The sequence below is a fragment of the Diadema antillarum genome, unplaced genomic scaffold (genome assembly GCF_040938485.1).
Source record: "Diadema antillarum isolate AM-2024a unplaced genomic scaffold, OU_Dant_1.0 seq00000586_RagTag, whole genome shotgun sequence".
Classification (NCBI taxonomy): domain Eukaryota; kingdom Metazoa; phylum Echinodermata; class Echinoidea; order Diadematoida; family Diadematidae; genus Diadema; species Diadema antillarum.
This window is the reverse complement of record NW_027271520.1, coordinates 1087441-1104328: the sequence shown is the minus strand read 5'-3', so window position 1 is coordinate 1104328 and position 16888 is coordinate 1087441. Positions and strand designations below refer to the sequence as shown.

At 35.1% G+C, this 16888-nt stretch overlaps 1 protein-coding gene across 1 annotated transcript; it reads right to left on the bottom strand.

The window, feature by feature from the left end:
* Positions 1-12033: 12033 nt before the first annotated feature.
* LOC139735584 (galanin receptor type 2-like) lies at positions 12034-12951 on the bottom strand. Its single transcript, XM_071646341.1, has one exon. The coding sequence runs from the start codon at positions 12949-12951 to the stop codon at positions 12034-12036; it is 918 nt and encodes a 305-aa protein (XP_071502442.1).
* Between the last annotated feature and the right edge of the window lie 3937 nt (positions 12952-16888).

Below are 16888 nucleotides of genomic sequence, written 5' to 3'. Positions count from 1 at the left end.
GATATACTGCTATAGAGCTGTCATCAGAACATTAATTTTTTTGAACTCATGACCGATTTCGTTGAACCTTCGAATTCGATATCTGTATTGCTAGTTGCAAATATTATGGCGTAAACTAATAAAGTACAGTATCTGTCAAAATACGAGGGACAGAGTCATTAATATTATGAGGTTTAATGCTCGCTCTTGAGATAGAAGAGAACGTAAACAATACTGTTTGTTTGATTGCATTGCCGCTTATGAATTTTTGCTCTGTACCAGTTGAAACACTTTAAGAATATTCTTCATGCATTTTTCATGTTTGTTTTTGTTTAATGATTTAAGTAGTTCTGCGGTGATACACACATTGTAATTTGTTGTCGCATGCGTCGAGATGACGTTACTAGAACTCCCAATTATGATTCCTTGCTATTAAAACGTAGAATAATATCTTAGCTCAATAATGAATTTGGTCAACGGCATCTGAGTTTGTTATGCATGTTAATACACTATAATGATTAAAGAGATTCTGCACGAGATCCAAATGCATTGTCGAAATAACATGCATGTTTTTAGTCAACCACGTGCATGTTTTGGTTCGATTATTGATCATTATGAAAATTCCATGATTTATTTCAAGAGATATGAATAACTAGCAGTGTATATGGAAAGAATTAGTACATGTATATCTTGATATTTTAAGAGATTATTATGACTTTTTATCAATAAAGCAAAAGTACTAAATTTTTAGCAGATACGTTCGCTTGATGATTGCCAATGTTAAAATGTGTCAAAGAATAATGAATATGATCGGTATTTGTGGATTTGTGCGTGTATGTAAGTACAAGTATCACCCGTGCGGTGTGCTGTGTCCATTAATGAACTGAGCTTACTTGCACACCACATGACAAAGCATACATGCACGCGTCCACGCATAAGCATCCATCTGTATATGTATGAATACGTATAATATATATATATATATATATATATATATATATATATATATACATACATACATATATTATGTGTGTGTGTGCGGGGCTTCAGCTTTTTTTCTTCTTTTTTGTGTGTGTGTTTGAGACAATAAGAAAATACTTGTGAAATATGAAGGAGCATACAGTTCTTAGAGGAATTAAAAGTTAATCTGATGATAATCGGTTTGAAATGGCTGAGATATCCAAAACCGTATTCAAGTTGGGGCCCAACTTTTATTAGGATTACTTGTGTTGTTGTTGTTGATATCTCAGCCATTTCAAACCCGATTTTCATCAAATAAACTTGAATTCGTACAGGGCCCTGTTTTATGAAGAGTTAAAATTGATTATATAATTGATTTCAACTGTGGTTTCTCATCTCAAGACATAAGATAAAAAAAAACCATCTCAAACAAAAATATATTATCTCTTTTCATCGAATGGAAGGAATAATCAAAAGAATGGTAGGAAGCACTCCTAAAGATGACAAAACGGGGGCTGCTGGCATTGGTATGTTGTATTTAAGCTTACACAGAAGTGTTGTCTTTTGTAATATAACTTTATATTATATATAGATAAATAGATAAATAAATATATATATATATATATATATATATATATATCGGGAAATAAAGGCCATGGTGAACATCACTGCAACGTCTGCGAGTCATTCTTCCGTCACACACACACACACACACACACACACACACACACACACATATATATATATATATATATATATACTGTATATATATATATATATATATATATATATATACACTTGCGATATAGAGCATGGCTTCGAAGGAGAGATTTTAGTTTCTTCTCCTCTACAACACATTGTTGGTATCCATGTGCACACGAGCTAACTATGAAGTGGCTTATACATACAATATGACTGATTATAAGATTGACAATCAAAAGGGGGAATCCACTTTGAAAAGTCGTTTTGCTGAATAGAAGCAGAAAAATAGATTAACCCGACCGTGAAAGTTTTTTTTTTTTCAAATTCCGATGAAAGCTGGAAAGAGTTAGGATTTTGTTTTAAAACATGATCAGTCTAACCTAAATATGCAATGATATGATGTCACATGTAAGCTCAACGCCCTTTGCTCTGTGCTCTGAAGTTGATTTCCACTTTTCCATTTGCAATCATATACTTGCATATTTGAGACACAATCGTTGCAAATATTTTTCTATGCAACCCCTGCACGAATTACGGAGAAAAGAAGAGATCTTATAGAATCTTCATAATTATGCACAGGCAAAATGGATGCTGCGCTCACATGCAGATCATGAAGTTGCCAGTTTGTTCCTGATTGATTGCAACTTCCAAAAGTCATTGCAATATATATGACTAATTATACTTATTTTTTTAAAGAATTTGCTCAAACTTTTACTGTCCTGTTTCTATCATTATAAGTGTTTTTTCTCAAACCAACTTCACGGTGAACTTTTCCTTTAATCAAATAACAATGACATAAATGGTCAAAGAAATTATCATAAGGATATTTATAACAACAACGAAAATAACACCTCATGTGATGATATGAATGATCATAGAAATAATCAAAATGATATTCATAACAATAAGGAAAGTAATACCTCATGTCGTGACATAATCAAGCGATACACAAAGCGGGCAAAAGACCTTGAACAGGAGTTTGGGATTCGAACCCAATATCTACTCATAATAGGTTCATCATTCCACAGTGCTCCCACAAAACGTCCATCATTCCTCTGACTAATGAGGTTCAAGTGTAAGTATAGCAGAACAGTATACGTAGAATCTATACAGTATAATATAGAATATACAGAATAGTATGTACATACATATACACTCGGCCAAAAAAGAAAGTAAACACTTTTTCAAAGTTCATTATTTCTCATAGAAAATTTGGCTAAATATTAATGTTTTATGTACCATGTTAATGGTAATTTGATTGGCTATCAACTTGGTAAAGGTCGATAAAAAGGTAACTTTACGCATGAGTGAATATAGTTTTTCTCTTCCAAAGCACAAAGGTAAAAATTACAAAAATGGACAACTTGTCATTCATGCGTATGTGCTCGTCCATGTAACAATGGCAAAAGACAGTCAAAAACAACAAAGAATTCAAATTCAGTTTCAAAAATCATCCTATGACTTTGTAGCCCGCAAGGATAAAGAAAGGCGAAAAAAATATTAGAGAAAATTAGGAATCTTCTGTCAAATCCAAATTCAGATGTCATGAAAGAGGCAGTATTAACAAAATAGTAGAAATTTGAACATACTTCAAATTAAGAACGTTGAAAATGACATTTGGTTCTTGAATTTGTGTCATAACTTCTTAAATTCCTAAATCAAAACAATGAAATAAAGAAAGTTTGTCCATTTTATCACCTTTGTGGCTTACTCCCTGTGTCATTTGAAGTTAGATTTGACAGAAAACTCTATTTTTTTTACTTCACTTTCCCACTTTGTTAGCGTTATAAGATATGAAGAGATGCAAGGGGACGAAAACATATTTCTGCTACTAGTTTTTCATTCATGTCTCTCATTGTGTTAAATTGGTCTTTTGTTTTCATTGCTATTTTGACGGGCGTTTGCAAATGAACAAAATATTTATTATTGCAATTTCTTTTGTGTGTGTGTGTTTTGAAGGACAAAAATCAATGTGTTCACTCATGCATGAAATTTCCCTTTGTATCAACCTACCAGGTTGATAGCCATTTAAATAATCTTTAATATGGTATGTGACACAAAATGATATTGATTAAAATCTTCTATGAAAAATGTGTGTTTCAAAAAGTATTTACTTTCTTTTTTTCTCTTTCCTGAGTGAATATATATATATATATATATATATGTATATATATATATATAATGTGTGTGTGTATGCGTGTGTGTGTGTGTGTGTGTGTGTTTGGGTTGAATTAATTTTTTTTTTTCAGTTACAGGTACTTGAAAATTCTTATTGAAATGATTACTTTTCTTCAATTCATATTATTGGGAAATAAAACCACACATGGAAAATACCTCCATCAAGTTCCACCTCCTGGTATCCTCTTTGAAGGAAAAGTCCTCTAGACTATTTCTATTCAGTATTAACGATTGAAAGGAAAAACTCTTTTTAGCGCCTAGACTTCATTGTGATATGCTCTATTCAAATGATGACTTCCGTTAAATGCAATTGCACTTAAAAAAAAATCTACAAGAATGGAGGTGAGCGAACTTCGTTTGACATTGACAAAGTGCTAGTGCGTCTCAATAGTCAATTGAATCTTCAAATACACCCAGCACTCTAGAGTATTTCTATTCAGTGATAACGATTGAAAGGTAAAACTTTTGTTGTTGTTCAGATGATGACTTCCGTTAAATTGCACTTAAAAAAGAAAATCTGCGAGAACGAAGGTGAGCGAACTTAGTTTGACATTGACAAAGTATTCGCGTCTTAAAAGTCATTTGAATCTTCCAATACACCCACAACACTAAGTCGTAAAGGTTTGTGTTGTCATAAAGATGGCAAGGTATCAGATGTAAGCAGGAAGGTGATTCTTTAACTTCACAAAGAGGGGAAATGTCTCTGTTACGTTTTTCCAGTTTTCCCAGCATTAATGGTGAAGAAGGGCATTGCATGAATCACAGACAGCTTCTATTCAACGACTGACAGGCGAGACACTTTCTCAGTACCTTTGTAATGGTGTGATTTAGACAGATAATAGCTTTGCCTTTGCAGATGCACTTAAGAATCCACTAAGATGTTAAAAGGCACCTTTAACAGAACACAAATATTTATAAATGCGTATTAAAAGTCATTTCCATCTCTCTTTTCAAGGACAAGACTCAATCTTCTTGATTTTTTTCCGTTAATGTTTTCGTTTGTATTTTCACAGGTACAATAACAACAAATTGACACCAGCAATTTCGCTGTGGTTTCACTAAAACCCAGAAAGGAGGATCTCCTCACAGATTGATTCAAAAGCAGAGCTCTGCATATTTCACCTTGACATGCAGAACTCTGATGGCTGCAATTCACTTCTTAGAATTTGAACGCGATTCTTCCCAGGCTTCATGCTGATGCATTGTTTGCACTCGATTTGATTCGCTGGCAGAAGTAACGCTCGTCCATCGCCAAGAAATTCCTAAAGAGCTATGGAACCGCGCCTGAATTCTTTGTTCTTTTCACTTTGCCCGGAGATAATTCAGGTTATAAGATTGTGATCTAGCCAAGAATAAGGCGTAGCTGGTATGGTCACGTACTCTCAAGGAGATACATGTATTAGTAAAAATCTATATTATCACTTCTCTGAATAAAGAAATTAATAAAGCTCCGGCAAAGCTGCCAGTTTCATTGTGTTGTTTTCATCTCAGGAAACTGCCTTCGTATTCCAACAAATGCTTGGCTGAGGTGATATAGATACTGACGTCTTTAAAGGGAAATTCCATCCTGATGATTGTTATGCTGCTTTATATAACAATGGAAAACTCACAGAAGTAATGCAATGAAACTTTGGGGAAAAATTGTACACTTAAGAAAATTATGGCGTATTGCATAAGTTCAGAGATTAAGAAAAAAACTGACATCTCTGCGTGATCTAGTTATTAAGCAGTTCCCCATTTAATTTGTTTGATACAGAAAATTTCACTGATTCTTTTTCTTCAAATATTTGGGCACAGACAGAATTTATCGACTGAGGAGGACATGTTTTAAACCAAGAACAAGTCAAGAGAAGAAAACAATGTTAGGAGTAAAATGAAAGTTGAGAATGTTTGTGTACAAGCTGAGTGGAGAGCTGCTCAACACCTACGTCACACAGAGTTGCCAATTTGTATTCTACTCCACCTTAAAGGTTCATTACTTGTTTTTTTTTTTTGCTTACTTGAGTTTTCTCCAGATTTTCACCGATCTGTTTCGCTGATATTTGTGTTTTCATACAAAGCAACATAAAATCAGGACAGAATTTCCCTTAAGTTTTGTGACACTTTTTTGCATTTTCAATGTTTACCATTTCAGTAAATCCCACAAATGAACCGTTATGTATGAGCCTCCTCGACTGCAACGGAAGTGCATATAAGTCCATTTTGACCTTCTGTGTATAAGAAAAGGAAATTATATCTATGATTTCAAGCTCTAACATACAACAATTAGTGTACCGAAATCCTACCTTTCAATATCATTTGCGTTTTTCCTTTGTAGTATGTTTTACATATTCTAATAACCTTCGTTTGGTCTTAAATGAATTCTCAGTATAGTGTATTGAGCGTTTGTTTACTTCAAGCCCGATATTTGGGACAAAGCTAATTTCGTTACGATATTCAGTTTACAAGTTACCAAAGGATTAAGTAGAAGTGAAAATATTTCTTGTGGTGATATAGGAAATCCCCAGAAAGGTACTTTGCATCGTGACTGTTAAGACGGTAACAATTCTGAACAATGATTATGACGGGAAGTCTCCAAACATTACTTTATTCATATGTGCATACATTAAAAGCATGATTTACCATTTGCAGATGAAATAAAACCTAGCTTCAGTGCTGCGAAATAGTTCTACAATGTTAGTTAGGGATAGAAACAACCAATGTACAAATTTTAATCAGTATAATCAATGTAAAGTATTGTTATTTAACAACGTATATCATTTTATGCGAAATGTAAACAATAGCTTTGATAAAATTGTTTCTAGACTAAAGCTTCTACAGTTATGGTTTATTGAGAAAAACAGTACTATCTCCTTATATTTTAGGCTTTATTGCGAAATTTTTATATGGTAGGACATTTTGTTGTACAACTGACCAAATGTGATAACTCTTAACATTTTTGAACTCACTGCTCCTAATGATGAAGAGTACTTTTAGGAATATTAAAACGAAAAGATACAAGGTATAACTGCGATAGATGAATAATGAAGAAAAATACGAGTAACGATAATGCTAACGATAGCGATGATACAAACGATAATAATGAAACCCTTTGTGATAATAATCATAACAAAAATAACATTGACTTAACTCATGGCTCAGTAAACGCCAGCCAAAGTTAAAGGGGAAGGCTAGTAACTGATCAGTGGGAATCAGTGGAAATGCTGGGAGATGATTGTTCCAATCCTTATGGGATTCATTCAAGAGTACATTGTATATCTATTGTTGTGTGAAAATGATTTGCTTCAGAACGGTCTCATATTCAAGTAATATGCAGATTAATGCTCTGTCACTGACCAGGGACGCTAGCCTGGAAGCATTAAACTGCACATTACTTGAATATGAGACCATTCTGAAGCAAATCATTTTCACACAACAATAGATATACAATGAACTCTTGAATGAATCCCATAAGGATTGGAACAATCATCTCCCAGCATTTCCACTGATTCCCACTGATCAGTTACTAGCCTTCCCCTTTAAAGGTCATCTGCTTCCTTTCTCGAACATCAACTCAGAATGACTAATAAATCATCAGTATTCTGACTCAGTTTACTTTTCACGAAATTATTGCAATCAAAATTTCCTAAAATCACTATATCATTTGATATCAAATTAACTTCATCAATATGCCTCTCCAATTTTGAAAAAAGAAAAGAAAAAAGAGTCAGCTGGAGAATTGGGAGCCAGGTAAAGGACACCGACAAATAAAGAACTTGCATTTTTTATTTGCAATAGTATCAAAAGAAGTTCAAGTCCGTCACTTTAAAAGTCTAATCTGCGTGCATCTGACAGGGAGGGCTACCAACAAACACCTCCACTCACACAAGATATTTCAAGTCATTACAATTAAAATCATTACAATGTGATTACATGCATGCAAAAATTGAAGATTTCTATCTCTCAAAGATAGCGCTCGCTCCTAACATAAGGTTACTCTGTATGTGGCCGTGAATTTAATTCAGGGGTCGTGCATATACTTTACAGGATAAACACACATGACTTCATAATCAGATAATGATATGTAGTTAGTCAGTTAGTTAGTCAGTTAGTTAGTTAGTTTATTCATTTATTTAAAAATCACACCCGTCACAAGGACGGCCGGCCTAAAGAGGCCTATAAGTGATAAGTATACATCAAACAAAGAAAGTATATTAATACAAAATATATAAATATATCATGTAATACATACAGACAATAACAAATAATCTAACACAACAAAAGAGAAATTATGGTGGGCTAAATGATACATGAAAGAGATATTCAGTTGTGGGAATATAATAAATTGTTACGAGTGTATGAGTTTATACGTAAGCAGAGATGAGTATATACGTAGGTCGTTATACTGGTATTTTGTAAGACGTTTATAAAGTCTGTAATTTAAGGGTGGTAAAATATTGACAATGGTCATCATTGTCATTATCATCACTGCTATCATCATTACGTGAAACGGGAGGTGAAGAATGTGTGTAATACTTACACTGCAAACGATGGGTGTTAAATTTAACACCGATCAAGTGCTAATAGAGGACCACACCCATAGGTGTAGAAAGTATGTTGTGATAGTGTTGAAAAATGTTCAACTTGCACTTTGTGGTGTTAATTTGACACTGTAGCTGGTGATATTTTTTGGCACTGCACTGGTGTGAATTCAACAATGATACAGCATGGTGTTGATTTGATATTTCTGGTGTTGACGTCAATGGTATAACACCCGTCCAGCTTCAATATGAGATCACACCAACTGGTGTTACTATGGTGAATGTGTTCACACTTAAAAAAAAAAAAATCAAATACTTTATCGGAAAATTCTTGATCGTCAAAATCAACAAGAATAGTAACTAAGAAACTATTCAAAAAACAAATTTCTATTTTCAAATGACACCCGGAGGTGTTATTTTAACACCATAAATGAGCACCGGAAATTAAACACCAGTTCGGTGTTTCATATTTAACACCAGACCTTTTGCAGTGTATATTTGGAAAGATGGAGGAAAGTGGATGAGAATGTGCAGAGATAATAAATAATCCCTATTTTCCATAATCGAATCTATTTTTCGCACGTCCACGAAGTATATATGTATTATTGTATATATATAGAAATAAACATATGTTGTTATATACATGTAATTTATCTCGGATATTACATGAATCTTTTGCAAATGTTTGAACAATATCATTTCATGACATGTATACTTTGTACTATGTTTTGATTTTTGTTGATTGGAAATTGTACTATGTTTTTTTGATTTTCGTTGAATGGAAATAAACTATGATTGAATTGAATTGAATCCCCGAAAATTACACTCAAAGTCACAGAAACTAGTCACTACAGGTGGTGAATATAAAAGAATGTGAATTCTTCAAAATTCAGTGCAGACACATGCATTTTCGATGGTATTTTTTTAATCCTCTTATACATCTTATAGGATACTATTATTGGACGTAATGTCATTGCACGAAAACACTTAGAAACAAATGAAATAAAAACTTATAGGTTCTTCTCCTTACCATCAAAAGTGGATTTAGCAGCTTTGGGAAAGGAATTTTTCATAAATGCCCCCCCCCCCCCACTTCATCGCTATATGCTAACAAAGAAGCGTCGTGGGCAATCATCACAAGGTATTCTACCAACTCCTAAGGTTGAAGGTGCTTCCCGCGGTCAAGTGGGGCTTTCGCGGATTGCACTATTACAGTTATGACTTTAAAAAAATGATCTCTCTAGATTAACTTAGTTTTCTTTCGTAATTTCCGATTCTAGCCAACGTCCGTTTTCCCAATACAAAAAGCAGCACGTGCATCAGAAGGGAAAGAAGAAAAGAGAATCTCAGAGTAACAAAGCCTACTAAAATGAAAGAATAAGAGACATTAAACTAACTAAAACTCAATACTCTTGTAAAACAAAAAGAAGTTTAATAAAAGTAATAGTTAATGTCAGACAGGACACAAACTCTCTACACTGGTCTTCTGCATGATGCTGCACTCTTTTGCAATTACATGTATTTCGTTCCCCCATACTCGTAATCTGCTCACTGGGAAGTACCTAAATATACTCAACAAAAGAAAAAGAAAAGAAAGTTAACACTTTTCCAAGCTTTTATTTCTCATAGAATTTTCGAATTAATGTTAACGTATTATATACCATATGGAAGGTAATTTAATTGGCTTTCAACCTGGTAAGTCAATAACAATGAAAACTTTACGCATGAGTGAACACCTTTGTTTTCTTTTTCCAAGACACAAAAGTAAAAATTGCAAAAATGAACAAGTTGTCATTCACGCGCAGATGCTCTTCAATGTAACAGTAAGAACAAAAGACAAATTTGACACAATAACAAACATTAACTAATTTGTAAAAATATACCTATGATCTCTATAATATCTTCAAAGCCCAAAGATAACAATAAAGGCTAACAATTATGAAAGAAAATAAAGAATTTTCTGTCAAATCCAAATTCAAACGAAATTAAAGAAAGAACAATACTAACAAAAATTGTTGGATTTTGAATTGATTACTCAAATTAGGAAAAGCGGATACAGTATTAAATTCGGTTAGTGACTTTGTCTCATCAATTCTTAAATGAATATATTGAATGAATGAATTTAAGATATCGTATTCATCTAAACATCTCTTTGACCTTATTCCCTATGTCATTTGAAGTTTGTGTTGACAAAAAAGTTTTATTTTCCCCCTTCAGTTTCCCACTTTGATTTTGTTTGAGGTTGTAAAGAGATAAAGAGAACGAAAGCTTACTTTGCTATTTCGTTCATGTTTCTCATTGTATCAAAGTGGTTATTTGTTAGCATTGTTATCTTGAAGGTCATATGCAAATACAAGACAATATGTCAATTTTTGCAATTTTTACTTTTGTACCTTGGAAGAGGAAAACAAACGTGTTCACTCATGCATAAAGTTTTCCTTTATATTGACATACATATAGGTTGAAAGCCAGTCAAAGTACCTTTAATATTTTATATGATACAATGTACAATGATTTTCATCAAAATCTTCTATGAAAATTATAAACTTTGAAAAGAGTTTACGTTCTTTGTTTTCTTTTTTTTTTTGTTGAGTGTTGATTATTTTTTCATCCTATTATATTATCTTCAAATGTGAGGCCATTATCCTCGTCAAGTATGTGCTGACGACACTCGTCTCCTGCATTTTATATAACAACATGTAGGTAACCTACTCTTAGATCTGTTTGATTTGTCTTTTGAACAGCAGGTACGTGATATTATCTTACTTTCATTTGATTCGAAAAAGACACCTGCTCGTAATCATTTTGTATTATTAAGAAAACAAAGTTGTTCATTTGTGTTAGCCATTAACCTGTATCCATGTAATGCACTCTTCAAATATCATTCAATAAATTTGTTCAGTTTGCTGTTGCAATATTCTTATATGAGAAATACAGAAAGCAAATCAAAGCAAACCCTACAACTGCCGAGTACATGCTTCAACGAGTCTACATTACAAAGATGTCTACACAATATTTCACTTTGACCGAAAATATTTCATATCGTAATACTTTCTTAAACTATATATGTCTCATAATATTTTTGTTTCCTCTTCCACGCTTATCCATGTTATATCTCCTCTCTTTGTTTCTTTTTATATATAATATAAGAGAGCAGCCTCGTGTGTGTTTGTGTGTATTTCATTTTGCCTTTCTTTTCTTCTGAAGGCAATTCCTCGTTTTGCTATAGTCAGTATTTGAAGAGCTTGCTTCCAAAAGGCGCTGAATCCATCATTTTTCAATGGATTTAGCGCCTTTTGGTTGCAAGCTCTTCATTTGTTAATGAGGATCTATTAGAAGACTGCAAACTGCAAACCCCGCAAATTAGCAGTCTCATTCATTTCCAACAATTTTGATTAGGTATCTTTTATAAGAGTAAAAACATGTAACATGTCTTATTTTTTTCATTTCAGAGTATTTTTCTTGATTACATTGTTCTTTTGATTTTGTGTCATTATTTGTATTCAAGTGATTGCACTTTTTTATATCATATAAACAAACGAAACAAGAGGTATTTGAGGTACCATTTCAGGATTTCTCAAACTGAGTTTACTGAAAAACGATGGACGCCAAGGTATAAAACTTGATTCTGTGTGCCTCACGATTTACCTCATCCATTTCCCTGATCTACAACAAGAGACACTGTATTGGAATGTCAAACATTGCTGATGTTACCACGTTTCACTGTGGTGATTTCAGTATGAGAGGTTTGCTTGGCACTATGGCTCACATCGTTGGTATCGAAAAGTGGCGCCCCACGATGGGACACGTTCGGCCTGAAAATATCTCTGATGGCAAGACGGAACCTCTGGTAGCGGGCAGCGTAGATAAGAGGGTTAGAGCACCCGTTGACCAGTCCAATCTGTTTTATGGTGTCGTACAACGGACTGCCTACGAAAGAGCCTATGGTGCCACTAAAACTAGCGATTAACACCAGCACTTGCGGCGGACCAAGACTTAAGAAGTACATGAGGACAATCAGGGAAGTCATCTTTGCAACGGTTTTCTGAGCGTTGGAATGAATGTTTGACGCGGAGCCGTGCTTGCCTGTGACCGTACCTTGGAGTTGGCGAGAGTGACGACGGAGCGTTAACATCGTCATTGTCTGCGTTACGATCATGACCAGGGACGGCACGCCGAATCTCAGAGCAGCCAGGAAGAGAGGGAGCGTCATTCTGTAACGATTCAAGGTCAAGTTTAGGCAACGGTTGTTGATAACCTTCGTGGTCATAGCAAAAGTAAATACTGTGGCGGCACCGATCCACACACACGCGAGATAGATGAGCACCGTGCGGCGATTCACCCACTCTTTAAAGCGGAGAGGATAAACAACCGCAAGACATCGCTCTACTGACATTCCGGTAAGAGTGTACACTGAAGCGTGGAGACATACAGAGTACAAGTACGCCGAGTGAATGGTTTTGCAGTACACCACCGCCAGGGTTGTGTCCGGTACTCTCACCAACAAAGGTACCGGGATCACCATGACTGAAGTCAGGAAGTCCGCTAGCGCGAGACAGCCGATAAAAATATCTGTGGAGTGGGTGTAAGCTTTTCGCTTGATCAATGCCATGATTACCAGTAGGTTACCAACAATGCCCAAGATTGATAAAAGAAGTTGCACGATAGTGTACCATGTCCAGGGGAATACCCACCGCCATATTATATTTCCCACCCCAGTGTCAAGGTCTTTTGGGCGGCTCGGTTCCTGTTCACTAAAGTTAGTTACCATACGTTCCGGGGCGAAATCCGTCCAACTGATCCTAATGCCATCTACCGTAGTAACAGTGAGCTGATTTTCGCTAACCTTTTGAAGACTAGTTGTAACACCTGTGGATTCCTCAACAGGATGTTCCCCTCCAACTTGAAGACACAGAACCAACAGCAGAAAAAGGTGATATGTATTGTGCATCGTGAGTATGATCGCAATTGTTTGGTTTGGAAATCAATGATTTGCCGGCCGTTCCTGTGGGATAAATCATAATCAAAGCAGAGTCATCAATTCTCTCAACTGGCCTAAGAACTTGATATCTATACCTATCTTTTGGAAAGTATTTCCCTGATAGGTCTATCTTGTCAAGGATTGATGTAGATTGTTAACCATCCTAGCAGTTGATACGTTCGAAAATTTTCTCAGTCTGGCCAAATCGATGGCGCGGAAAAGTGCAAGAAGCATCTCGAATGAGTTGTAAAAAACATCTTGTCTTTGCTTTCCACATTGGTCCAGTTGACCAGGTTAAAGAAATATCTCTCTCTCTCTCTCTCTCTCTCTCTCTCTCTCAAGAGATGCTGATGCGACCATATAGAACCCTACAGACAGGGGCGGATCCAGGAATTCTGTAAAGGGGGGGGGGGCGTGACTAATATTTCTGGTGCCACTTCCGGGTTTCATTTCATTGTTTTTCTTTTTATTTCTTTTGACGAAAAATAAAGCTGATGCGACCCCCCCCCCCCCCTCTGGATCCCCACTGCTACAGACGTAAATCTGTGTCAAATGTCTGCCTAAAAGTATTCAAGTATCTTCATTTCTGCTGCACGATGGTAATTCGGGAAAAAAAATCATGAAATATCCCTTCTCAAAGAATCTAAAGCAATACTTGAGTGTTGAAATTTCTGACCGCAATCCAAATAAAAGTCACGCCACATGTCATGAGATGTAATTACAACAAATGTGTAAAGAATCAATATGAATCAAAATGAATATCAATCAAAATCAACATTCAACGGATCCATTCACTTCATTTCGATAGCAAGGAGAGGTAATTTTATTCCATAAATGATGTTCGATTCATTAAGGTGCTATATTCCTGACCATATATAATCATGATAATTCAGTTAAAAATTTGCGACGGAACTGTTGATGTGAACGAACATCAAAACGTACACGTTTTCTCACAAATTAAAGTAATTTCAAAATCCATTTGAAAAGTGGTATTCATTTCCTTTCACTGGAAATGTACAACGTGATGTGATTTATGATGTTGTGTCAAATAATGCCATTGCTTGCCTGCCTGTAAACATTTATTTTTAGTCAATATATGTCTTACTATTTATAAATGTTTGAATACAATTCTTGTCTGCCTAATAGCAGAACGTATACATTATTTTGATTGGCAATCTGAAATCAATTACCATTTGAACAAAATACATACTAGCAGATACTGAATCCTTTTGTAGCAAATTCATCATACTTAGCATCACATACAACCTTCAGTTTTGATGAAATTAAACAAGAAAGAAAGTATCCTTCGCATCAATATTTGCTGTGTTTTGATAAGCCTTCAACGATGAGTTGAGAAACTACCAACCTAAAAACACAAGTTTGTGGGTTTTTTGACAAACCAGTTGGAGTCTTGATTTGATGACGTCTTTATCTTAGCAGTAACTTGCAAGATATTGTTGCAATATCAGGTTAAAAAATTAAGAAAAACAATAATCCTCTTCTTTCCAGTGACATATCACATCACGATTACAATATAATCTTGACAACACGTATATACCATTTGTTTTACGCGACTTTTCATTTCTGACCAAAGTTGACTTTAAGCCTAGACGGGAACTTTATACTTTCTGCCAAGATCTCTCACCGTAAACCTCACTTTTCTCGCTCGTTGGCACAATCAAAGCAGGCTTACATAAATTATGAAATTTTCTGTCGTTTCTAAGAGTGATCACACTGTAAAAACATCGGTGTTAGATTTAACACCACGGGTGTTAAATCTAACACCGATCAAACTTCAATAAAGGACCACACCCACAGGTATTGAAAATGCACTGTGATGGTGTTGAAAAGTGTTCACCTGACACTTCGTGGTGTTAATTTGACACTGTACCTGGTGTTATTTTGACACTGTACTGGTGTTAATTCAAAAATGACACCACATGGTGTTGATCTGATATTTGTTGGTGTTAATATCAATGGTCTAACGCCCGTCCGGCTTCAATAAGAGACCACACCAGCTGGTGTTACTGTGGTGTAAATTTTATTTTCACATTTTTTCAAAAATCTAGTATTTTGATGTAAAATTCTTGATCGTCTTGTCTAAATTAAAAATCAACAAGAAGTGCAGTTACTAAGAAACTCTTCAAAAACAGTTTAGAATTTGGAAATGACACCCGGAGGTGTTGATTTAACACCAGAAATGAGCACCGAAAATTTTACACCAGCTCGGTGTTCACTATTTAACACCGGACTTTTTGCAGTGCAATATCGCGGATTTGTGCAAATACAAGAGGTATTTTTCCTCTTAATGTTTTAATAAAAAAAACATATTTAAACAAGCATATTTTGCCCTAAATATTGTCTCTGTGGAAGTGAAGGGATCCAATTTCGAAGTAAATATAACTCAATTCAACCTAAAGGAACATGCCGCAAGGATATCATAATCATATTCAATCTTAAAAAAAGTCCCACTGTATAGGCATGTAGACATTATTATCATGGTCTCATATTTGCCATTCCGATCAATTATCGAAGAAACCATCAAATTAACCATCAAATCAATAGAGTGCACACTCGGTGTGTGATGGGAAATTTAGTATTATAAAAAGTACAGTAAAGGGATAAAACGAAAATAAAGATGGTATTACCTTCTTCGGAAACTTGCTGGTTGAGAAAGTTTCGTGGTATGACCTATCTGTCTCCAGTAAAACCCGTAAATTTCGGTGCCGATCACGCCAGGGTTAACAGGTGACAAGAAAATACCCAGGTAAGAGTGATGCTTAAATTATAGTTATATAATTTTTTTCCTACCTTTTCCTCGCGCAGGTGCGATGTTTCGAGCACGCGTAGATGCAGCGATCAATCTCACAGGTTGAGGATACGAGCGCCAATTCGCGGACCTTTCCTTACGACCGCCAAAACGATCGATAAAAAGTGGCATTGTGATGTTTTATGTCACCAGTAACCTGTAGGGCTCAATAAGCACGGTATCACCGGCTGACACAATCAGAAAGCTATTCTGATGTAAAAATAATAATGAAAAAAAGCTTTGAGCTTCGTTCATCACTTGAACAGTTTCCAGTAAGAATAGATAATCGTTTGCTCTTTTCATAGCATAAGATAGTCCATGGGCCAGGCCAGATATAGGTACCACCTGAGGTGGCAAAACCTTTTTGGTGTCATTTTGTTTGTCGGGCATAGATATGCTTATCAAGCTATTATAGCATTTCCAAATGAGTAGCTTAGTCATAATAAATGCATTTTTAACTAATTTGGTCTCGTTGTTATATCCCTATACTTCTGAATCGAAACTAACCGCTATACAAAGAAGAGCACTGTCTTCTGTATGTTCACAGGTGTTCTGTTGTAAACGCGGTGCGCTTAGTCTTTATTCAAGCCAGCGAATGTCATTTCAAAGTCCTGTAACTCATATTCAGCGGAATGTTCGATATCAAATGCATAATATAAGTTTCATAAGGAAATATTTGTCTAAATCTGCAGCTCAGATACTTATTCATGCTTTGATTTCTACTCGGTTAGATTTTTCGAATTCATTGTTGTGTAATCT